General features: G+C 37.9%; 1 protein-coding gene across 2 annotated transcripts in view; it reads left to right on the top strand.

Moving 5' to 3' along the window:
- CACHD1 (cache domain containing 1) overlaps nucleotides 1-25805 on the top strand; it is a 149282-nt gene that overhangs the window by 102168 nt on the left and 21309 nt on the right. For both annotated transcript variants that reach the window (XM_058176943.1, XM_058176944.1), the window contains exons 10-19: nucleotides 4416-4565; nucleotides 4709-4832; nucleotides 6153-6270; nucleotides 6936-7104; nucleotides 11791-11933; nucleotides 12756-12937; nucleotides 14131-14241; nucleotides 20095-20217; nucleotides 22218-22317; nucleotides 24371-24487. In XM_058176943.1, the coding sequence (XP_058032926.1) occupies nucleotides 4416-4565; nucleotides 4709-4832; nucleotides 6153-6270; nucleotides 6936-7104; nucleotides 11791-11933; nucleotides 12756-12937; nucleotides 14131-14241; nucleotides 20095-20217; nucleotides 22218-22317; nucleotides 24371-24487 (1337 nt within the window). The remainder of the gene's footprint in view (nucleotides 1-4415; nucleotides 4566-4708; nucleotides 4833-6152; nucleotides 6271-6935; nucleotides 7105-11790; nucleotides 11934-12755; nucleotides 12938-14130; nucleotides 14242-20094; nucleotides 20218-22217; nucleotides 22318-24370; nucleotides 24488-25805) is intronic.

Here is a 25805-nt window from a genome sequence, read left to right as displayed (position 1 = left end):
CTTAAAGTCAAACTACATGCTCCATTAAATTTGTAGTATGTAGCTCTATATAGTCATGCATTATTCAAAAGTAAGTGAAGAGTGCTCCCAATCCAGATCAAGAATATATAGCACACAAGATAAGAAAATTAAATCATTTCTGCTTCCATCATTGCCTCTTTACTTTTAACAGTTAATAGAATGTAGGAACATGCCCAGTCTATTCATCAGCAGTATTATGTGTTTTAATGTACTTCATAGTTTGGATCTTAGATAAATGTGATCCCTTTTTTATGTGTCATTGTTAAAGTGAAAATGACAAAAAAGGAAAGCCTATATCTTAGTTTTATCAAAGTTGTACAATACTCGGTGAAATGATAGTGAGATTGCTTCAGCTTTATAATGCTTTGGTAAGACCACACTTGGAATGCTGCATCCAATTTTGGTCACCATGATGTAAAAAAGATGTTGAGACTCTAGAAAGAGTGCAGAGAAGAGCAACAAAGATGATTAGGGGACTGGAGGCTAAAATATATAAAGAACTGTTGCAGGAATTGGGTATGTCTAGTTTAATGAAAAGAAGGACTAGGGGAGACATTTTTTTTTGGTTTACATTTATATCCCGCCCTTCTCCGAAGACTCAGGGTGGCTTACAGTGTATAAGGCAATAGTCTCATTCTATTTGTATATTTACAAAGTCAACTTATTGCCCCCCCAACAATCTAGGTCCTCATTTTACCTACCTTATAAAGGATGGAAGGCTGAGTCAACCTTGGACCGGGCTTGAACCTGCAGTAATTGCAGGCTACTGTGTTCTAATAACAGGCTCCTTACAGCCTGAGCTATTCCGGCCCTAGATATGATAGCAGTGTTCCAATATCTCAGGGGTTGCCATAAAAAAGAGAAAGTCAAGCTATTCTCCAAAGTACCTGAGGGCAGAACAAAATGGACGGAAACTAATCAAGGAGAGAAGCAATCTAGAACTAAGAGAACAATTAATCAGTGGAACAACTTGCCTGTAGAAGTTGTGAATGCTCCAACACTAGAAATTTTGAAGAGATTGGACAACCATTAGTCTGAAATGATATAGCGTTTCCTGTCTGAGCAGGGGATTGGACTAAAAGACCTCCAAGGTCCCTTCCAACTCTGTTATTCTATTCTATTTATAACTTAAAGAAAAGGTGTAAAACATCTCTCTTCTAGAATGCTAAATGTTTCTGGAGCTATTGATGTTGTTGTATTGATTTTTCATAGCTGAAGTTTTTATACTGTTCGAAAGCATCTTGAAACTTTGGAAATGCAGAACACATAACTTTTAAATTGCAAGGCTTAACTTTCAAAGACTGTATGTCTGTATTTTTCAAACTTTTTGCACTCATGGATCCCTGGGTAAGCCTTCAGAAAATGCAGGAATCTCCCTGTTAAACCTGGATGCCATTCAAAGGGCTGATTGTCATCCTTAAAGCTCTTCATGGCTTGAGGCTTCGATACTTATGAGATTGGCTTCTCCAGACGGAAACTGACCACCCAGTGAGATCAGGAAGAGGGGGCTTGCTGATGGTACTTTCTTTCAAGAAACAACCTGAGGGTGAGCCATGTTGCTTGTCCTTTGGAACAGCTTACTTCCAGGTATCCAGGTCTCTTCTGCTTTGTTGGGTTTACAAACAGCTGTAAAGTCTTAAGTCTTTTTAAAGATGCTTCAGGATCTGGTGATTTAGTCTCTCTCCACAAGATGGCACTGTCATGGGTTGTGGAGTGTTATTTGTTGGGGTTTTTTTTTATTTGTAGTTTAAAGCTATATTTGTAGTTGTGGCATTCTGCAAGCCACTTAGAGCCTATGGGAATTTAGTGACAATGAAGCTTTGGTAAATAAAGAAACAAAGACCCTTTCCCTCTACTTCCAAATTTAAGAATAGAATAGAATAGAATTTTTATTGGCCAAGTGTGATTGGACACACAAGGAATTTGTCTTGGTGCATATGCTCTCAGCGTAAAGAAAAGAAAAGATACAAACATGAGACTGTATGGTTTTCAGTGAATAAGATAATTACAGTTGCATTCCATAATTTTACTCTGACAATTAAGACATTTTAAATCTTTTAAAAAATCCGTTTGAGTTATTTTATGTATGTACCACATGGAAAAATATTAATGATAGCTCCTCACACAAACTCACATCTATAATGTCCTTAGATTGAAATCCTTGAATAATAAGTCTTTCATTCCAGTGGGAGAGGTCTCCAGAGGGAGGTATCTTTTGAGAGAGTGTAAGTTGTATGACAGGAGCAGGGAGCAAACTAACATCATGGCAGCATCACATGACGTTTTGGGACTTTCCCCCCTTCGCTAAATTGGGTGTGGGCGTGGCCAGCACGTGATGCATCCGGCCTGCGGGCCAGGAGTTTGACAACCCTGCCCTGGAAGTACTGTGTGACATTAGTGGAATTCAGTGGCAGTAAACATTGGGAATGAAAGACTGAGGTGGCTAAAGTCTTTGCTGTGGACACAGGGAGAAAAAGACTGAGCTAGCAAGCAGTCTCTAGTTGGGAAATACAAATAGTTGTGTGGTGGACAGCATGGACCACAGAGGCAGGATCACTGCTGTATAATTGTGGAAGATACATTTTGTACAGTTACAAAAACTAACTTCCACAGTGTGTTGACATTACAAGATATGCATGCTTGCAAGAAAGAAAGAGGGTATGTAAATACAATCAAGAATTTTGAAGTCAGTTTTGAAGGATGCATGCAACTTCATTCAAACCTGTTTGCTATTTGTTGAGTATAATCCGGTTTCTCTGCTACAAAAAACAAAGTACCATCAGAAATGGCAGCTTGCTTCTAGATATTTTTCTGATGTGGCAACAGAACAGATTAGTAAGAATAGTCTGAAAAACTCTTTTATACCTTCTGGACCGTGGCAATATTAGTTGAGAAGATAGGTCAAATTGTCAAGAAACTTCCAAAATTTTGTACGCTTGTATTTTAGAGTTCCATATCATTTGCTTGATTGGCTTTTACTTTGTCAAAAAGAATGTAATGAACCAGCTTGTTTTCCAAAAACTGGAAATGAGATACAATGATTTTATTAAAGCTAAACAGGTTTAGATGTGTTCAGGGAGTGCCTGGATTAGTCTGAGACCTCTCTGCATGCTGTCTTGATCTACCTGAGATGAAGGGGAGGTGTACATATTTACATATAATTATTTATTATAATTTCCTTTCTTCTGATACCATTATGTATAGTACAATATATTATTCAGAATTGTTGCTGTCATTTGGGAAGTGAAGTATCAGTTTCACTGTTGCTTTGGAGGGGAACAAGGGAATATATATTATGTTATAGGAATGCCCAGAAAACATGAACATTCATTTGCAATGCAAATCCTTATGCAGTATCCCCACTCCCCCCAATAATACTAATTCTTGGCTGTTTTCAACTTCCACTGGAGTCATGGACCATGATTTTTCTCAACGTACTGTAAATCTTACTGTAAAATGAATTATGTCCATCCTTAACATAACATAACGTAATAACAGAGTTGGAAGGGACCTTGGAGGTCTTCTAGTCCAACCCCCTGCCCAGGCAGGAAACCCTACACCATTTCAGACAAATGACTATCCAACATTTTCTTAAAAATTTCCAGTGTTGGAGCATTCACAACTTCTGCAGGCAAGTTGAAGTTGTGAATGCTCCAACACTGGAAATGTTTTATCCATTTTAATTGTTTGAAAATACTGTTTAATTCCTTACATCCCTTTTTGCTTAGAGATGTAAACTTTTATTTTAATGCTGTTGATACTTGTAATTATGTGATGACGGAACAGATTGAATCAGATTGGCCCTTGACATGGCCTCATCCCTCCAGGCCCACCATCCCAATTGGCGTGAAAATTACAATTAAATTGATAAGATGATTAAAGAAATTATTTTAGAAATAAGTTACAGTATTTAGGCTGTAAACTTGCAGATACATTTTTAAGGGCTACTTCTAATGGCCAAGGTCATATATTCAGTCCAACACAGAATGACAGAATGTCAAAACAGATACTATAATGGAGATATTGCTGATTTCCCGGCTGCAACAAATGAAGTAAAAAAATTATACTTGCAACTTAGTTATATTAAGTGTTCTTTTACTGATGAGATACAATAAATACATATTCAGTCCTGTTAGCACTTGAGGCAGCCAAAAAATTTGCTGTTGAAAGTTGGGCACCCCTCATTGCAGATCCCAAACAAGAATGACAAATAGTGCTAGCTTGGTGGATTGTTAATAAATGTTAATGAAAAGCATTGGTGAATTTCCTCAGCCATTAAAGCTGAAAGCCTATATACAGTTATTTTGAAAGTCCTATTGAATCATGAGCTGGTTGTTCTCGGATGCTCCAGATTTCCTATTGCTAATTATTGGTGTTTGTGTATTTTTAAACAGGTCTGATAATGACTGTCAGCAAACCATGTTACTTTGGAAATCTGTTGTTAGGAATTGTTGGAGTGGATGTTAATCTAGCCTATATTTTGGAAGATGTAACCTATTACCAAGATTCTTTGGCTTCCTACACATTTCTGATTGATGATAAAGGTAATAATTCAGTTCTTATTGTATGGGAAGATAATACGATTTCATTGTCGGAGTAATTATTTAATTTGATATTTGCCATCCTTCCAACATCACATCAATATAATGTGTGTGCAAAATCGCGTATTTTTTATTTTTATTTTTAGGGTATACGCTTATGCACCCCTCTCTTACCAGACCCTACTTGCTTTCTGAACCACCGCTTCACACAGATATAATACATTATGAGAATATTCCAAAATTTGAACTGGTTCGACAGAATATCCTCAGGTAAGATTTTGAATTGAGCTTTATATAAGCTTAGTGTATGCTTGAGAGCCATTTTGGTATAGTGGTGAAGGTATCAGACTAGAAACCAGAAGACTCTGAGTTCTAGTCCCGCTTTAGGCACAAGAACCAGCCTGGGCTAGCCACGTCCTCTAAATCAGAGCTGTCAAACTCCTGGCCCACGGGCTGGATGCTTCACGCGCTGGCCACACCCAGGCCCATTTTAGCAAAGAGGGAAAAGTCCCGATACATCATGTGACACCGCCTTGAGTGTGACACTCCTGGCTCTAAATGCTAGACCGATTGGGATCCTTAATGCCTTATGTGATAAGCAAGTCATCATTTCTGTTGCTGCTGCTGTATAGCTTCTTGCATGATTGGCTTTATCTTCTGCTTCAGAAACACAGAATAGAACTGCCATGGAAAAGTTTGGTTATAAAAGCAAAGAGCAAGGGTGTCAAGATAATTCAACTGCATAGTCCTGGGCTATATTATGGAGTCTTGCAAATTTTGGTTTTCTATTATTTCTTAATAAGGCTTCTGCTCTTCCTTCCATCTCTGCTGAAAAAAGACATCAGGACACCATCTGTCTCAGTTGTATATTGCAGATTGTGGCTGCAAGTGTCTTTTCTGGCACTCGAAGCCTGGAGAAGGCAAGAACAATAAACTTCAATATTCTTTTGAGTGTAGTGAGGACACTACGCTCCTGCCTTGCATGTTAAGTAACACATGCAAGCGAGCATTGCGATTGGTGGAAGAGAGGGGGAGGATTCCATTGCCTTCCTGCATCCAGCAGAGAGATGGTGGACTCTTGCAAAATGGATAGCTTCCTCTGCCAGCCCCAATTGCTGGCTCTAACTTTTGTGGACCTACTTTCCAGACTCCTCCAGTTCCTTTAGTGTGAACAGAGCTTGGCTAGTGGAAATACATGAAGTGAGGCTCTGTTTGATTCTTGAGTCTTCCTTTCCCTTGAAGGAGTTAGTTATCTACCAGATATGGGCCAGTTTTATCATTTGCCTATGTGTAAAACTAAGCAACCAACTGTTTACCATTTCTCCTTCAACCAGTGTCTTTGGTGGGTTCATTCCTTGTATATTGGCGCTGAAATTTTTCATCTGCAACCAATTCATGTGATCAGAACCAGCATTTTGGCTTTGACTATGAAGAATAAATAGAATGTAGCTAAGCAGTCTATTTCTATTTTAATTAAAAATAAATTCCATGCAGCCCTTCCCTGAGTGATCTCACTTTAAAGTTAAAAACCAGTACTGGGTTGGTTTTCCATTTTGAGTAGTTGATGGATGTTATTTGTTGCCAACTTAGCCTCCCCCTCGGCAGTCAACTTATTACAGTCCCTGTGAATTCGTCACTGTCTTGGCATGTCAACAAATTGCGTGAAATTGGGAAAGATGCCTACAATGTGAGTTATGCCTGGAAAATGGTAAGTGACACTTGAAGATATGATAATATATTGACGCTGAAGGCATTTTTTAATTGCAGCAAAAACAGGCATTCTTTTTCTTAGATTTCCAAGCAATAGGAGTCTTATTACATGCCTCCAGGCAAGTCAGAATCAAGATTTAAGTCTAGTGTTTGCTGTGGCTGAGAGTTGCATCTTGGTAAATACTTAAGAACTATGCCACGTAAATGAAAAAAAATAAACTTCATGCCTGTTTATGACTGTTACGTCACTCAATCTTCAGAAATTAATAGAATGCATTCCTGTGAAGAAAGGTTGCTGCAAGGATTGATCATGTTAATTTTGAATATTTAAACTGATTCTCAGATAAAAGCATGTTAAGCCTATGTTGGTCATGATTTGATAGTCAACATATATGAAAATCCTTTATAAATCTAATTGGATGAATTAATTTGGAGAATTGATCCAGAATATTAGGTAACTTACACTGTTATAAATACATTGGAAAATCACAAATCTCAAAGAGCCCAAAAGAAAGGAATGTTTAAAGAAAGTGCTGATCTTTGAAAATGTAGACCAGAAATGTTTACTTACTGTACATTAAAACATTTATAAACCTTTCAGTTTTGCTTCTTAAATTGAAATAGAATGCATTCCTTATTAAATCATGCTTACTTATATTTTAGGTTCAAGACACTTCTTTCATTTTGTGTATAGTTGTAATACAACCAGAAATACCGGTTAGACAACTTAAAAACCTCAACACTGTACCCAGTAGTAAACTCCTTTATCATCGTCTGGATCTCTTGGGCCAGCCTAATGCTTGTCTGCATTTCAAACAACTTGCAACCTTAGGTAAAGTATTTCTTTTCCTAAAATCTGTCCCACCCTTTCTTACAGAAGTTCAACTAGCTCTGATAAGTTATCAGAATTCCTGTTTATCCATTTTTGAAATTCTTTCAGGTAGGATTTCAATCATTTCAGGATAACAATTATTCTAGGATCAAACTGTCTTTTAGGTTACGTCTAGATAGTTTTTAAAAGTGTGAACTACATTACAATGTTCATAAAGAGGCTTAAAGAAATGAAATTTAGCATCACCATAATGCTAGATTTTCCTGAATTGAAGTCATGTTAATACTACCCTTGATCTTAACCCAAAAAGTGTCATTTTGGCCTCTCTTCTAACTGTAGAAACCAATTGTTCCTTATGTCTCTTTGGTACTTGTGCAATATAATAAGCATCTTCTTGCCTTTTAATCAAAGCTTGGACACTAATCCTAGGATTCCCCCCCCCTCCCCCCGGCAATCCTAGACACTAATCCTGTAAACCCTTAAAGGCTAACTATTGAAACATATTAAAGTATCCATCCAAGTATCTTAGGGACGCGGTGGCTCAGGGGCTAGGATGTTGAGTTTGTCGATCGAAAGGTCGGTAGCTCAGCGGTTCGAATCCCTAGTGCTGCCATGTAACGGGGTGAGCTCCCATTACTTGTCCCAGCTTCTGCCAACCTAGCAGTTTCAAACGCACGTAAAAATGCAAGTAGAAAAAATAGGGACCACCTTTTGTGGGAAGGTAACAGCGTTCCGTGCGCCTTTGGCGTTGAGTCATGCTGGCCACATGACCACGGAGACATCTTCGGCCAGCGCTGGCTCTTCGGCTTTGAAATGGAGATGAGCACCTTTACCTTTACCAAGTATCTTAGTTAATACAGGGGATAGGAAACCATCAATGCTATGAGCTTGTGTTGCATAGTTTTGAAGAAATTTCCAGCTAATACTAAGCCAGTAACAACCTTGAATTTCTGTCCCCAGATATCAGTAGATAGTACCACCCATCATTTCTGATATTCACTGGTTTAGATTGGTGGGTTATAGTTATAGTTCAACAATTTTTAGGGATCACACATTGAAACGGGTGAAATGCTACTGGTTCAGAGTGTTTCATCTGAACCGGTAGTAATAAAAGCTACCGTTTCGGATGAACCGGTATTTCCAATGATCCGCTGTGCCGTGTGGTTTAGATTCACTAGAAAGCAGGAAATCTAAATCTAAAGCAGCGAATCTAAATCGCGTGGCACAGCTGTTTCCCCCCTCACTGTTCTACTTACCTTAGAAAAGGCTTCATAAGCCTCCTTTTTCAGTGTTGCGCCACAGCGCCTGCGGTGCGTATACGCACAAAGCCTGTGTTTGGTATGCACTGCGCATGCGCAGCAATCAGTAGCAGATTTTGCAGCATTTCACCACTGCATTGAAACTATTAGTTTATGCATTAGGATAGAATTGTTAGCAATTGTGGGAACCCAATAGAAAATTTATGGAGACCATGTAAAGAGAAATTGTCAAAAACGTAATTCAGTTTGGTTGGGAGAGGTTCCATAATTTTATTCAGACAAATGGAGAAACTGCATTGCTGAGCTTCCTAGCTGGCTCAAAGATTACAGATCTTAGGAGCCAGAGAATTAAGGTTCTGGGAGATGTCAAGATGAACACCTATAAAAAAGTGAATTTTTTTCCCCCATCAGCAAGAAAATGAAAATAAACAGATAAGATTTTAGTCATGCACATTTTACCTTGATACATCTTTTTCTTCTAATCCCACTATTTGACTAATAGACTTCATGCCTTTGTTTTCAGGTGGATTGCCTTACTCTGGCATATAATTAAATGTTCTTAATGGATAATTGAGTAACAGGAAGAATCATATCATTCTTTTGTATGTAGAAGACCTTAGGTTCAGTCCTTGGCATCTTCAGAGAGGATTAGAAAAAGCTTGAAACATTAGGGAACTGCTGGCAGCCAGGATCAACAACACTAAGCCAGAAGGTCAAAGGGTCTAATTCAATATAAAGTTTGTCTTCCTTTCAGTCACTCTATTTTAGTGAATTCTAGCAACTGTTGGCCAAATGGACCTGGCTGCAAATTAATTAAATGTACAAGTGAAATGAAGTGTCTTGGGATTGTCTATTTCTTTGTCTGAAATAAATATATCTTGGAAATAGACAGCTGCATAACTTACCTTCCAGAAAACAGAATGTGTTAAGTATGAGTAGTGTTGATACACTATTTCAAAGCTGAGCTTGATTCTCCTGGCTGTCAAATAAATCATTAGCAATAACATGAAAACATTGAAGTTCATGCCAGTCATGGTGTATCCTAGTAATTTTGGAATTATGCAGATTTTATTCCTAGCTATAAATATTTAATACTGTCAATCTTTGTAAAAAGAAGCTAGAACTCTGGAGAGAATAGACTTTGAAATATTTTTAATTGGCAAGTTCAGAGATATTAAAAACTGTTTAAAACTTTTGAATTCAGTGAAGCATTGTCTTTTTTTGTTTTTTTAAGAAATCGGAATAAATTTATACAGTGAAACCAGGCACATTCACTTTAGAAGTTTGCTCCAGGTCATGCTGTAACAGGAAATTTAAAGTTAGAGAAATAATAAGTTGTTTTGAAACAAAAGATTTTCATCATATAGTTCCACAATTTTATTCCTCAGTATAGACATTATCAATCTTTTTCCTATTATCCCCTTAAATATGCATTGTTTGAAAACTATTCACAAAAAATGGGTTATTGTATAGTAATTATTATTGCTATCCATTTAAAGAGCTGAGGAAAATTAATAAACAATATGAAGGTGAGGAAAAAATATTTCCAGCTTATTTTTTCCATACAAGATGTTATATTAAATACAGATAGTCCTCGACTTACTACCACATTTTCTGTTGCTAAGAAAGACAGTTTTTAAGTGAGTTTTGCCTGAATTTACGATCTTTCTTGGTCCAGTTGTTAAATGAATCACTGCAGTTGATAAATTAGTAACCTGATTGTTAAGTGAATCTGGCTTCCCCATTGACTTGGCTTGTCAGAAGATTGCAAAAAGCAAAGGTGATAAATATAAATCAGTTGCCAAGCATCTGAATTTTGATCACATGGTCATGAAGATGCTTCAAAGTTCGTAACTTTGAAAAATGGTCCTAACTCACATTTTTCACTGCCATTGTGACTTTGAATGGTCACTAAGCAAACTGTTGTAAGCCAAGGACTTCCTGTATAGTGTGTATACCAGTACTTTCCTACTTGGTGACTTCCAGATGCTGACTGAGAATTATGAGAGCAGAATCTGGATATCACTAGATTGGTGAAAGTTGATGCATACACTGAAAAATCCTAGTGCCTCTGGACTACTGTTTCTGTTGTTCTTAGCCAGAGGTCTTCAAACTTGGCAGCTTTAAGACTTGTGGACCTTAACTCCCAGAACTCTCCAGCATAGCTGGCTGGAGAATTCTGGCAGTTGAAGTCCACAAGTCTTAAAGCTGCCAGCTTTGAAGACCTCTGTTCTTAGCTGATCAGCACTGACTTTTGCCTGCATTAGTGGGCAATTAAGAGACTTGCGGGCATCTTCAATATACCAGAAGTAACATTCTACATTATAGATCCAGGCTTATTCCTGACCATCCAGTTTGCTTTTGATAGCTGTTTTTCCACAACTGGCTATTTTGTCATTATTTACTATTAGGTGGGCTGATTGTACAAGGTACCTAAAATAACCTGATCTATGTATATTAATCCCACCTCAGCAAGTGGTAGCATCTGATTGAATGTTTCTTTGAACACAGTTTCACTGTGTGCAAATGTGTGCACATTTTTCATGGTGAATCATTATTTGAGTGAGATACCTCTTGGAGACTGAAACTAATATTCCAGTAGAAGTCAAAGGCAAATCGTTTTCACAAGAAAATTGAATAGGCATGCTCTCTAGGTCAGCAGGAGTTGAAATTGAATTGAAGGGACTTCACATTATTACAGCCTAGGTAGTTGTCTACCATTTCCACTCATCCATCCAAACTACTTCATTTTCCTATAATATCCTGAAGATGGTTGTTTCGTCTGTTTCAATCGTCTTGTATAGAAATGGTAGGAAATTAAGAGATTGTTTTTAAGTAGTACAGTTTCATTACAACAGTGCACCCTGGTGGTGACAAGCACAATAGTACTTCATTTGAGGTTTCCCCCCCTCCCTTAAATTAAAGGTAAAGGTAAAGGTTCCCCTCGCACATACGTGCTAGTCGTTGCCAACTCTAGGGGGCGGTGTTCATCTCCGTTTCAAAGCCGAAGAGCCAGCACTGTCCGAAGACGTCTCCGTGGTCATGTGGTCGGCATGACTCAACACCAAGGGCGCACGGAACACGGTTACCTTCCCACCAAAGGTGGTCCCTATTTTTTCCACTTGCATTTTTTATGTGCTTTCGAAACTGCTAGGTTGGCAGAAGCTGGGACAAGTAATGGGAGCTCACCCCGTTACGCGGTACTAGGGATTTGAACCGCTGAACTGCCAACCTTTCGATCGACAAGCTCAACGTCCTAGCCCCTGAGCCACCGCGTCCCTTAAATTACATGTCCCTTAAATTACACATGCTCTTATACTACAGTTCAGGTAGGGGTGGATGGGTCCAGCTAGGTAATGGATTTTCTGTAGCTGGATACTAGGGGACATTTTGTGACTCAAATCATTTACCTTTGCTGTCTTTCCAGAAAGCCCTACAGTGATGTTGTCTGCAGGTGGTTTTTCGTCTCCGTATGAACATCTAAGCCAGCCTGAGACCAAGAGGATGGTGGAACACTATACAGCATATCTGAGTGACAACACCCGCCTCATTGCCAACCCTGGGCTGAAAGTATGATTTTTGTGCCCATTCTACCTTCCATACTGCTTATGATGCTTCTGTCCTTGAGGATGTTGTTTTGATTTGTTGAATCTCTTTGATGTGAGATTTGAAAGGAGCAGCTGGGTTTTGAAGACCTCGGATGAATATTTGGCTAGGTTTTTGGATTTTTGTTTGATCGGATAACTGATTTTTATGGTTCTTTGGGTTGCACCATTTTTTAATTCTTTGTTCTGTGGTGGGTTTTTTTTATTGATTTTTGACCTCAGGTAAACTTCGTTCTTGGGAATGTGAAAAATGTAGCACATTTAAATTTGGAATATTTCTTGCTTGAAGTAGAAAGAACAATATTCACTAAGACTGTTTTTAAAAAGAATCTAAGCCAGCTGTATTCCAAAATGGATTTCCAAAATAATGATTTATGATCATGGTCCCAAATTGTTTACCTAAGTACAACAGACAGTGGTTTTTGATAGCAGGAAAAAAAAGTTTTGTCAGATAGCAGTGTGAACAATATGAAAATCGGGTCAATGTTACAAACCTGGAAAAAACCAAATGCTCTTCATTTTGATAGTGTAGAAAATTAAAAGTACAACAAGGATTTAGATTCAAAGTAAAACATTAAGTATTGTGAATACTGCCAACAGCATTTCATTAGTGTTAGGATTTACTTTAAAAAAAAACACTGCTAGATCCATCTGGTGAGAGAAGATTTTAAAGTAGTAATTGGGTTTAGATTATCTCCGATGAATCTGTAAGAAACTCTGCAAGCAGCTTATTATCTTTTCAGTCAAGTTTTAAAGGAACCCTGCTAGCTCTGTCTTTGTTTTGCAGTTCTCTGTCAGAAATGAAGTAATGGCTACCAGTCACGTCACAGATGAATGGATGACACAAATGGAAATGAGTAGCTTGAACAGTTACATTGTCCGCCGTTACATAGCAACGCCCAATGGGGTGCTCAGAATTTATCCTGGTTCCCTCATGGACAAAGCATTTGATCCCACTAGGAGACAATGGTGAGTTTTAGGATCCCATTATGAAAGGTTTAAGAAAACCATTCAGGCTAATAATATTGAATGAGAGTGAATATTCCATGATGGATTTATAGGGGGAAAAATCCCTGGTGGATGAAATATCTTCAAGTGTAATAATATAGTTTCTGTTAATGTATTAAATTTTGATCAGCTGTTTTAGCAGGTAAATTCTTTTTCTTTGCCCTCCGGAAGAACAGCAAGTGAACACAGATACTAAAATCTGCTATTTACAAAATGCATTAGCCCTTATCTTCTGGGGTTCTCTTTATGAATTTCAGATCCTCGTGGCATTGTTGCTTCTCACACTATTTTTGAGAAGTTGTTCTCCTGTGCTATAGATTTCCTATGCTGTAATCCCATTTTAAGTTGTCTATTAATTATGCACAAGCTTGGCTTAAGAAAATGTTTTGTATACACTGTAAATGAGATAATAACCATGAGGAAATTCCTAAATGTATCCCACTCCACATGCTCTCTGAGAACTAAGCCATTTTGCTAATCAAAGCAGAAGCCAATGAATTTAACCGAATGCAGAATGCCTGTCCCTTAGCTTCTCATGCTGTCAGTCCTTTCTGCCAATCCTGTCAATCTATCTCTTCCTTGTTTTTAATCCTCTGGAATAGCAAAGTATAGGAGAATTGGAAAAAAAACCCACAATTTCTTTACCACTTTTCCTTAGAGTTAAGATATTTATACATACTTAATTGTAAAAAGCTAGCTACAAAGACTCTGTTTAAATTTGAAAAGTTCAGAAGGGTAGGAGTGGAAGGGTTGCCCCTACAATTGGAAGAAATTGATATCTTTGATACTTCCAGAGATGATTCTCGAAACAGGAAAAATCAAATTCATATTTTCAGTACAACTGTTCATTAGAACATTCAGTTCTCCGAAATGAGCCTCACCAATTTATGTCTGTCATCTTTTAATAATTATCGATTCATCCTAATGTTATTGACACATTCTAATCCTAAAAGTATTTGGCCTTTTAAAAAAACCATGAAATATGGGATACAGATTTGATAGATGACTTTGACTGATTTTAAACATTGCCTGGTGTTTCTATGGTTTTATGTATTTTTTCATATTTCGGAGGTCGAGTTTGCATATTACAAGGTTCTTTTTGTCATGTGAAATTATTCTGTTACATCAAAAGTGATGGTTTTGTTTTCTGATAGGTACCTCCATGCAGTGGCCAATCCAGGATTAATTACTTTAACTGGGCCATATTTAGATGTTGGCGGAGCAGGCTATGTGGTTACCATCAGTCATACTGTCCATTCCTCAAGGTAATGTTTGTATTTAGCAGTGATGACCATATCTTGATCTCCAAATAAATTAGCCCACTAATTTATGGAAAGATAAACTAAATCAGCATTTCACCCCCATCTTTGGTGGGACAGGAAATGGAGTGCTGAATTTATGAATTACAAAACAGTCTCTTTCACATTACCTATTGACCAGAAGGCAAAGTGGTGATATTGGTCCAATTGCCTCTTCTCTCTCGCTAATCTTAAATAATGTTCTTTATCATCTCAGCTGATCTCTAGCATTTTTCTCCTGGCCATGTACTGCCAAAGAAAGCTTCTTTTTTATTTTGTAAAAAGGCCTCTCGATTCCTGGGAACTTTAGTGTTAACACTTCTGGAGTGGAGTAAGTACTAGAGGGATGGTAAATGATAGCTTCAGAAAATACAGCATGCAGTTGTAGCTCTCCAAATCTTTCAGACTACATTAGTAATCTCTGATCTTTGAGTGTGATAGCTGAGAGCCATGGGGTTTGCAGTCCTAAATTTCTGGATGTTGGGTTGGCTGGTTGGACCTGTTTCCTGTGTGCCACCTTGAACTTCTTTTGGATAAGTAAGTTTACTAGCATTTTTAACTACAGTTGGCTCTTGTGGAAGGACTGGAACTTTGTATATATCTGATCCGATTGCTGGTCAAGTGGAATTTGGAATGCTTAAGCAAATTCCAGGTTAGAGGGAAGAAGCTTTTGTCTGTGCATGAATAATAATAAAAAAAGTCTGCATCTGGGCTTTGCATGCAAAAGGGAAGAAATTTCCTGCAGTTCCATGCCAAAATAAGATCCTTGAACCAGAGGGCTTCAAAGGGAGGGTTGCTGTTGCCCTTAATGATTTCTTTTGAAACTGATCCATCTGCAAATATATTGGAGAGAAAACTTCAGCATTGTACATATATATCCCTTCACCAGAATTGTTTATTTACTATAATAGCAGATATAAAAGTAGCAGATGACTGAAGGAGGATTTTTTTCCCCTTCTGCACATTGTTGTAAATACATGCAAGTACAGGCTTTCGAAGACAGTCTTTTATGGCCGTTTCATGTCTCAGTTGCTAAGGCAACAATATGCAATCTTGAGCTATGGAGTAAAATATGGGTATCAGCAGACCTCCACGTCTGGGCAAGATATTATCATTTATTCACAGCTGCTGTTCCTACTTCTGCATCTTTTAAGCTTCAATATACAGAACACATACCCAGTATCTTTTATAAGGACCTGGGCCTCCAGGTTCATTTGTTGGGTTTGTGTATGGGTAAGGCTTGTTTAGATTGTCATGATGTGCCAGAGTTTAGTAGTTGGGTGATAGGGAGTCTTACTCATGATAATACAAGAATGTTAAGTGGGAATAATCACATCCAGGAGGTGGCAAGATGTAAGGACATGTGGGAATGACCTTGGGAGTCGAGAAACAGTTGAAGCCAGGGGAACAACTGGATAAGCAACAGCTTAGACCACAGCAGGAATGTGGGCACGACAAACATCTCAAGATATCCCTGGTTTTTTGCACTGTAACAGCTATAGGGCAGAAATGTATTTTCAGATTTACAAGTTTCTGCTAATGTAATGTTACAATAAAGTTAGTTCATCTGGGCATACTTCTTGTCTGGATTATCTTGCAAAGCCAACATATGTTGAAAAGGCCTGGTTTGTTAGATAGAGTTGAAACTGGATGAATCCTACGAAGCCTTCCATACAAGGCATTTATGGTAATCACCACAGATATTGTACCACTGAGTTCCTGTGATAACTTTCTGGGGCATCTCCTCTGATAATACTAGGGGTTTTGGAGATTGAGCCAATTTGGAAGTGGGCCTCATAGATAAGGTCTCATCACTTCTGCCACCATGTGAATTCCATAGCTAGTCTGGGCAATTTTATACGCGGCCACATCTTAGTCTTCTGATTAATTTCTATTTAATTTCATGGCATAAAAAAAAAAAACCCCACAGTTTGAATTCCTAGCACTGTCACAGATTTTACTTGAAATTTATATGCAGGAAGAATTACATTTAGTGAGCAAGCAGCTTGTTCTCTATAACAGCCACTCAGTTTTCTTGCCAAGCCGTCAGACAAATGCATACTAAATGCGTTGAAAATGGAGGTTAGGAATTTAATTTTTATTCTTTCTGTTAGGGAATGTTTGTTACTTAGGGACCACCATAGCTCAGGGAATGGGAAATTGATTGATGATGGTTTTTGTATTATCCTTTTAGTTGCTGGAGGGAACATGGTTTGGCTCAAAGTATCCCATGCTATCCTGAAATTGGTGGGAATGAAGATAATCATACGGCTGGCTTCAAAATGCTTGGGAGGGATTGGGGAATGAAAATGATGCCATGTAAAAATGGCCTTAGGAAAGTGTTTCTCCCACTGCAGAGAATTTATTCACTTATCCAGCATATTTCTATGCCTCTGTAATTAAGCAATTAAGCTTACATAGGAAAAAATACAATGTAAAACCTACCTAATTAAAAGCAAAATAAAATACAGAGAATACAACAAAAAGGAGAACATTTCAGAGAATGAAACAGGGGACTTAAAGTAAAAGCATGTATACTTTACTTCTTAAAGTCTTTGGATATTGTGCTACCATTCTTTACCTGAGCTCCAATTTGATATAATATGCCATACATTTATGGGGTGAAAGGGGAGAGGGAAGGAAGAGAGGTTGAGAATGCACAAGCAAGTAAAATTGTGTATGGTATACATTACATCCAAATTGAGAAAGAGGCTGATTGGGAATTGGTGGTTGCTATCAGTGGTTGATGAGGAACACAGACAGACAGACAGACAGACAGACAGACAGACAGACAGACACAAACACACACACACACACACACACACACACACTATAAGTGCAGAGCCCTGTTAGTCTATGATGACCAAAAATCAGGAGTCTGATAGCCCCTTTTCAGATTAACATTTTATCAAAAGCCCTAAGCTGTCACGAGTAACAGCTCACCTTCATTAGATGCATCACAAAAGATTATTATGCCTTTGATAAAATGTAGTAGTCTGGAAAGGGGCACCACCTGATTTTTGGCTATAGCAAGTGTGTGTGTGCTTGTGAACATTATTTATTTCATATTTCATTTATGTCTTACAGGTATATAAAGACTGTAAAGGTCTTGGATAGCTACTTCCCACTGATTTAGAGACGCTTCTGTCTATATTGCAGTTTTATTCCCTTTAAGTTTCAATTACAACTTGTCCCCCCTGTCCCCCCCCAGGTAGCTTAGGAGAAAGCCTGGATGCATAATATTGCACCACATTTCTGTTAATAGCATTTTGGAGTAACATATAAAAACTAGACCTTTTTGCCAGAAAAGGACCTTTCTTTTGCATTCTCACACGGATCCTTAATCTCTACTGCAAAAAAAAAAAAATTAGTTTGACAAGGCAGTCCTGATACAATTATCTTTTCAGAGAAGAGACTTTTCTCCACCAGCCGAATTTTATCCCCTAAAGGAACATTTGAATATAAGCTGATTTCAGGTCTAAACCCAAAATTCCTAACCAATTTGATGGGCAATTAGGTGTCCATATTTATTTCTCAACCAGAGCTTTTGACCTTTCAGCTACTTGGAATTTTAGTATCTTTGCAGGGAATTCATATTCCCTTTCTCGTGAGGGGAGGAAATGAAAAGCTGTGAAGAATTTTAATAGGCAGAAGGTCTGAAGGCCATGCAGTTCCCCACAAGCTGAAAAGAATCTGATTCTTTAAACAGCATCTACTCGCATAAGGCGTCTATATTTCTGTAGCTGCTGGAACGCTGTGAGGGACCTGGAGGCTGTACCGAGCCCAGGGATTGTATCTATTGCTTTGTTTTTTTGTTTACATTTCAGCTCTTTTCTTTTTTTGATGTTTATCTGCCATCACTCTATTTTAATGAAGACAAGTACCAATTTCAGGAAAGCACCCTTACAACTTCGACAAAGCAGTTGTGTTGTAGCATTTTTATATGGTTTAGAAAAAGATCAGGTTTCGAATTAAAAATGCTATAAACAGAGCTCTTGTTTTGCTTCTCGTGTATATAATTATTTATACAAGAGAAAAATGGATGTTGAAAACAAGGTTTTCTGAGATGAGAGGTTTGTGCATTGCCAGAGAATACTAGATAAATTGTAGTACAGATTTAAAAAAAAAAGTTGTACAAAATGCCTTTTCTGTCGGATTTTGATAATCCAGTAAATACAAATGTTGGGTTTGTCTTTATCCTCTTTTAGTGGGACTTTTCATTAAATTAAATGTACTCTTCACTTAGCTGTAGCAAATGTTCTGGAAATGCATGCTTGTACAGTTTCCTAAGAATTCCTAAAATTGTATCTCCACTTTTCTTATTTTGTCTTATCCTGTTTTTCGTTTTTCTTTTTATTCACATTAGATAATATGTGAATTGAGCATTTCCTGCTAATAATTTTGGCCAGGAATTTGATTTAAATTAAGTCAAATCATAGTGTACATGATACCCATTAAAAAAATTAAAATAGTATTCTGTTCAACATACTGATGTATTGTTAAATGTATAAGACTGAAGAGATGAGACATGTAAAATTCTAATTTGCATTAGGACAAGCCTCACTAATCATAAAATGATTTCCTTGATTCACTTGAGAAAGATTTGGCCAGCTGAAACTTTAATTCAGTTTTAAACAAAATTAGTGACATATCTCATGACTTCTCATGAGATAGAGGTATATAGAAGTAGGTAATATTTTATGATATGGAAGGAAAGAAATAAAGGTGAAGAAACCCTGCCAAATACTATTTCATCTTAGTTGATTAATTTATTGGACCCGTCAGTTGAATTTTAGTTGAAAAAAAATATGCATTCATACATCCCACTAAGCGAGTTGTTTGTTTTTGGCGTAGCATAATGTGATTGGTAAACTACTGCAATATGTTAAGCTTACAGTCTAGCTGCAGGTTGGTTAATTGAAAATACATTTAAACAGATTGGTAGCTTAGATTGTCATGTGAAATTAGCTACTGCATACCAACATGTTGCGATTGCAGCCAAATTAATGAATTTTCTACTTCAAACATTGGCGCCATCCCTGTAGGTCTTTATAGATTACTTAAAAGCTTTCCGTTTGCTTACTGCTGATATAAGTATGCTATCAATTGTAGGACTGGGTATTTCAGATTTAATTTGGAAGAGGTGTTTCAGAATACAATACATAGGAGAACAATTACAGTACCAGAATATAACTCTTTAAAACATCTGCATCTTTTTCTGGGATCATACAATTGCAAAGAATGCCTCCCTGCAGCCGCCTCATCATTCTGTCGGGAAAAAACCCACAGAGGCTTTAAGGAACAATCCAGATTGTGATAGGAATGTGTTCCCATGCAATATATTCTGAAGCACATCTTCTACAGGAAACCCAAAGCACTGCAGGATAGGACTCTCATCTGTTGTATCTGCCTCTATTTTTTTTTTAACTATATCACTTTTTGCAATTGCTTTTTCCTCTTGTTCTTGATTTTTCTCTGGTTATAGCTTACTGTTTTGGCTTTGTCTTCCTTGCCACCTTGAAATGGTATACAGTAGCATGAATGCAAACAGACACGTGCGCAGATAATATGGACCCAGACAAAACTGTTACTGTTTAGTTTTTATTTGTTTTCTTTTGTTTTCTGAAGGAGAATCTGCTTAGATGAATTAAGTTACAAATGCTTGCTCCGATTGTTTGTGAAAGTCCAAGATTAAAAGGCTATAATTTGCTCAGGGAGACAATCCTTACTACTTTCAATTCATGATTCTTAGCAATATTTTGGCTGTTTACTTAATTCTGCATCTCTCAAGAGGTCGTCTTGTGCTTCTTCTGATTACAGCTCACAGATGTCTTCTGGCCATTCTGTTGCAGTGATGGGCATTGATTTTACTCTGCGGTATTTCTATAAAGTACTAATGGACCTGTTACCAGTTTGTAATCAAGACGGAGGCAATAAAATAAGGTAAAATTTTAGATGTTAGAAGAAAAATTAAAATTGTCAAAATCCTAATTCTGAAAGAAAGTATTTTAATCTGGGTCAAGAAGAGAATAGCTTGCAGTTCAATTTTGAAATCAACCAATTCACAGTGATACTTGCTTTTTCAATCAAGAGATTACTTGATTTATGGAATGCTTAAGGGTATATTTGATAAGTATATAAAATTGGAAGATAAAAATGAATACTGCCTGATATACAGGTAGTCCTTGATTTACAACAGTTCATTTAGTTGCTGTTCAACTGAACAGCAACTGAAAAAAGTGATTAATTACCATTTTTCACACTTTATGACCATTGCAGCATGCTTGACAAATGACTCATATTTATGACGGCTGCAATGTCTCGGAGTCATGTGATCAGCTTTTGCGACCTTCCAACAAGCAAAGTCAGTGGGGAAGCCAGATTCACTTAACAACTGTGTTACTAATTTAACAACTGCAGTGATTCACTTAAGAAATGTGGCGAGAAAAGTCGTAAAATGGAACAAACTCACTTAACAAATTTCTCACTTAGCAACATAAATTTTGGGCTCAATTGTGAGTTGAAGTTGAAGGCTACCTGTACTGAAGAATGACATGCATCAATGAACAAAAACAGACGTTGAGATGACCTGTATTCAGATCTGAAGAAGTGCTTGATTTCCAGTTTGACCAAGAGATGGGATATTTTCTTCCTGCATCAGTTGATTAAATGATCAGCATTAACCACTGCCAGTTGTCCCTCTGTCCCAACCTATTGTCTATAGGTATATTATCTCCCTTCTTCTGCCACACTATTATCTGATTCTTAAGCTTCAGAATGAACTGGAGGAAAAGGGAGCACATTGAGCAATGAGAAGCAATAGTGGCTGAAGGCAAGAGAAATCATAAAAAAAAGGAATAGAGAATACAAGTATCTAGCAAGGAAAGCTGCAATGAAAGACCATGTAGCACTATATAGCTCCAGAAGGAACCTGTACTGTAGGAAGGGGCAGCCTACAAGTTATTTGCCATCTTCCCAAGTACAGCACTTTGAGATTGTGTTCTTGATCACGGCATGATTTTTTATTTTATTTTTTTGCAAAATAAGATTAGAGATTGGAACAGATTGGGAGGCAAACTATTCCTCTTTCTCCTTTAACCCCCACTAAATCATGCAAAATAACTCAGTATTTTCCTGATAAAATTAAGCTTACACAGTGCAGCTCTACTCAAAAATATTAACCATTTCTTTCCTTGATAAGTGTGTAAGATTGCAAGTTTATTGATGAAATTATGGAACATGAAAGAGATACAAAGACCTTTTCCTCCATCTTTTCCACAATTGTGTGAGTTTATGGTTGCCAGGTGATTGATTAAAAAAAGAAGACTCTGCTCTTGGCTTCTATCTTTAGTGAAAGATAACAATTCCCCCCACTCAAATAATGTTTCTATATGGCTGTAGAATTGGGAGAACTTTATTCCAAATACATGTGAGTGTAGGGTCTACTTTTTCCATGTTGAAACTGGCCTTGGCTGCAACAGCTGTCAAAAACAGAACTCCAACTATAGTTTGGCAGCGCACTGTATTTTAGAAACTGCCTTTAAAAAAACATTAGAAGTCAATCTTAAGGCTCTTGTAACACACAAAGTTCTACTGCTGAAATATTCCCTAGTTTGTTTCAGTTAAGAACAAAATGATTTGTTCTAAATTAGGAACAGTTGAAAAAAAGGTTCTAAGCATCAGAAGTTTAGAACTTGTAATTTTCCATGTATTCCTACCATCCCTAATTACTTTCTTAGGCTATGTTTTTATATTTTGTTGTTTCTGTATTGCTCTATTGTTGTGAATCTCGAAATAATTGATATGGACTTGGATGGCATGTAGATAGAATGTCTAGATAAATAAACAAATGTGTCTTTTTGCATTGGCAAACTATACACCCAACTACTTAAGAATGCATACATTCTGATCTATTATTTATTTTACTGTTTGCTTTTTGATAGGTGCTTTATTATGGAAGACAGAGGGTATCTTGTGGCACATCCAACTCTTATTGATCCTAAAGGCCATGCTCCAGTAGAACAACAACATATTACACACAAGGTTTGCTTTCATCATGGTGTTTTGATATATAAGTAGTCCTTGAGTTACAACCACATTGTTCTGTTTCCCCACCTCAGTCCGGGAGGCACGTGAACGGACTCAGTTAACTGGCAATTTAGTCCACGGCAGCTATCAGCTCTGGCAGCAAACCAGCGAGCGTCTGCCAAGGTTTTCTTTATCTTCCTTGATGCTGGCATGTCAGAAGCTCGTTACCGGAGCAACCAGGAAGTTAGGAACAAACAGCAATCCAAGCCAAATGCTCAGTCAAATAGTTCAGCTCAAGTTTTCTCCAGTCAGTTGGTTTTGCCCGTCACGAAGTAGTAGGGCAGCCCCTCCTGTTTTTATACCCTGTGGGGTGTGGCTCCACCCCTTCTTCTATTGTTCCCGCCTCTCTTGTCTACGAAACCGGGGATCTAACCAGGACTGACTGTCCACAGCTGGGTCTGGAAGCGTTGCCTGGGTGGGGAGGGGGGGGATACAGGAGACAGAGGCTTCGTCACCTCCTCTACCTGGCCTGCCTCTGGCTCCTGGAGCTGAGCCAGAGAGGCTGGCCCTGCAGAGGGGAGCCTTGACAGCCCTTCCCCCTCACTCTCTGAGTCACTTTCTGGCAGGGGGCCAGGCTCTGGCTGGAGCCACAACACACATGTTCAGCAGCTGTTCGAAGTTGCAACTGTTGCAGGATCCTCACAGTTATGGTTGTGATCTGGGCGTTTGGTGCCCAGCTTGCAATTATGACATCACAGCAAGTCATGGTTATGTGATCATAATCAGTTTTTTAAAAGTTTTATTGAGATTTTAATAAAGAGAAGCAAAAACTAACATCATTGGCAACCTTCAGTCTCAAAGGACTATGGTATCGTGCTTTGGAAGAGGTCCTAAAACAGCATCTAGTGTGACTAAAAAGGCCAATTCAAGAGTAGCAATCCCTTCCACACTGAAAGCAGATACATTCTGTACCCTGCCCAGCCCCCAGATTTTGCTGGTTCTGGGACTGCTTCTTTGCCTCAGTCTGCCGAGCAAGTGTCTCTTCGAACTGGAGAAGGCTACAGTATGCTGCATCTTTAGCCTCCAAGCTGAACGATCAGAGGTCAAGGTTTCCCAGTCATTAATGTCCATTCCCAAGGCCTTTAGAGCCCTCTTGCAGATATCCTTATATTGAAGCTGTGATCTCCCTCTAAGGCACTTTCCCTGCACTAATTCTCCATACAAGAGATCTTCAGAATCCGACTAACAAAAACTAATTATAAAGAAAATAAAAGACAAAATGAAAATTGCAGAAAAAAAGGGAAAAAAGAAAACATAAAGAAGTAGCTTCTAATTTTCTTTACAGCAGATATAAATATAAAGTTACCTCATGCTGTATGGTTACCCCACAGCTTTCAATTTTTTGTATTATCAATTTTTTTATAATCATGAAAGCTATATATGTTCATTTCATTCTGCTTCATGCAAAAAGTCTGTGAGGAATTTCCAGCTGGCAGTAAACTTAGATAATGTCTTTTCTCTGATCAAAACTATCTTTGGCCATCTCAGCAAATTCCATCATCTTCACCATCCGTTCCTCCATTGCATGTAATATTCACTGGAAGCTCTTCATGATCCCTGCTTGCTTCCCACAAGCAAAGTGAATGGGAAAGCCAGTTGGAAGCTAGAAGTCACTCCTGCTCCCACTATTTTTGTCTGACTGTGCCCCATAGTGCCTGCCCATTGCATATGCTGCTCCCCCTCAGCATCAAGTGACAGTCCAAAGCAGCTACTCGCAGTGTCTTCTGCCCCTCCATGCATCCACTGACCTGCTTGCCTGCAAAAACCCCATGTGGTCGTGGGGTTACGATGGCAACCAGAACTGCCAGTATTGCCATTGTTAAGTGATGCAATTGTGATATTGCACTTTACAATCACATTGCTTAGTGATGGAAGTTCCAGTCCCAATTTCCATTGTAATTCACGTATGTTCGTTTATAGATATAACTGCCAATTTAACAAGAGAAACCCACTGCTGATATTTGTAAAATTATGAAACTGTTAACAGTCTTCTACTTTTTATCTGTAGGAACCTCTTGTGGCAAATGATATCCTAAATCATCCAAACTTTGTGAAGAAAAATTTGTGTAACAGTTTCAGTGACAGAACCGTCCAGAGATTTTATAAATTTAATACTAGCCTTACGGTACGTTGTTTAATATAACCCATTCATTAAACTGTTTATATCCAAATAGGATATTATTTAGATTTTAGTAGAGACAGTATAACAACCTGTAATGCAGCATTGGTCTGATAGTCTGATTGGGGCATCATGGGGCAGTTTATTTATACATCTTAAATACGTGAGTATTATGGCTAAACTTTTAGGCAGTCTGCTTTATCCCAGACCAAAATTTTAAAAACACCATCAGCAAGTTACAATAAATTGGGTTTTGCATTGGTTTTGAAACGCAGGTGGTTTTTTTGCTTCAGGGATGGGGCAAAAACAAAAGTTTTCAGAAGAGGTTCCTGAGAATGTTATCAATCTGCATGCTTTCCATGCACTTTTGGGAACATAGAAATTATATTGGATGATGTCATTCCATACAGTAGACTGCCTGACTAGTAATATGAAACTCATGTAGAGGGTGTTCAGTTAGGAAAGTGGCATTAAGTTAGCTGTGCAGAGAAAACCATAGGTTTGATACTTGAGGTCAAATGTAATAGTCTTTATCTATGCAAATCTATAATGGAGCGACATTTAAAAGAGTCTGCACAGTTTTTTGCACTGCATTTCAAAAGGTTGTTCCAAATCTAGAAAATGTTTTTTTAAAAAAAAAATATGTGTGAATTGAAATTATCGGAGGGCTGGCACATTTTCCCTATGAGAAAAGGCACTAAGGATTCTATAACTTGAAATGAAAAAAAGTTACTAATGATGATCATATGCAGTCTTCAAGATCAGAGGAACCTTGTGCTAATAACCTGTTGCAAGGAAATAGCAGCAGGAAGGCGCTGTAGACCTTCCGTAAACATCTCAGGAGGTTGGCCACTGTGGAGAAAAGGTTGCTGGATCAGATGAAGCTTTGCTGGGATCCAACAGAGTGCTTGGATGCCTAGCCGAAATGGAATGTGGGACACTCTGTAATCCCAGTATTATTATTTGAGTGCATTAATGAACAGTGTACTCTTCCTTCTCTCTAATGACTGGGAAAGGTGAGAGGGAGAATGTAATAGATGTTTGCTGTTTCAGTGTTATTCTTTGAATCAGAAGCTTGCTAATAGGGCCTCATGATTTCTTATTCTCGATTTGAAAAAAATTGTTTTCAAAAGGTAAGGTAACAAAATGAAATATGTATATTCCATACTTGCTCGCCCATAGAAAACTGACATCCAGTTGGATTACATTGTTTTAGTCAGAAAAATGTATTGCCTACAGTTTATTTACGTTTTTATCTGGTTGGGCTATTTTGTATGTTGAAGTATTGCTTGCTGATGAGAGTTCATTTAGTGGGAAACAGTTA

Source organism: Ahaetulla prasina, chromosome 3 (genome assembly GCF_028640845.1).
Source record: "Ahaetulla prasina isolate Xishuangbanna chromosome 3, ASM2864084v1, whole genome shotgun sequence".
NCBI lineage: Eukaryota > Metazoa > Chordata > Lepidosauria > Squamata > Colubridae > Ahaetulla > Ahaetulla prasina.
Note: the sequence above shows the minus strand (reverse complement) of the source record. Positions and strands in the feature narration are given on the sequence as shown.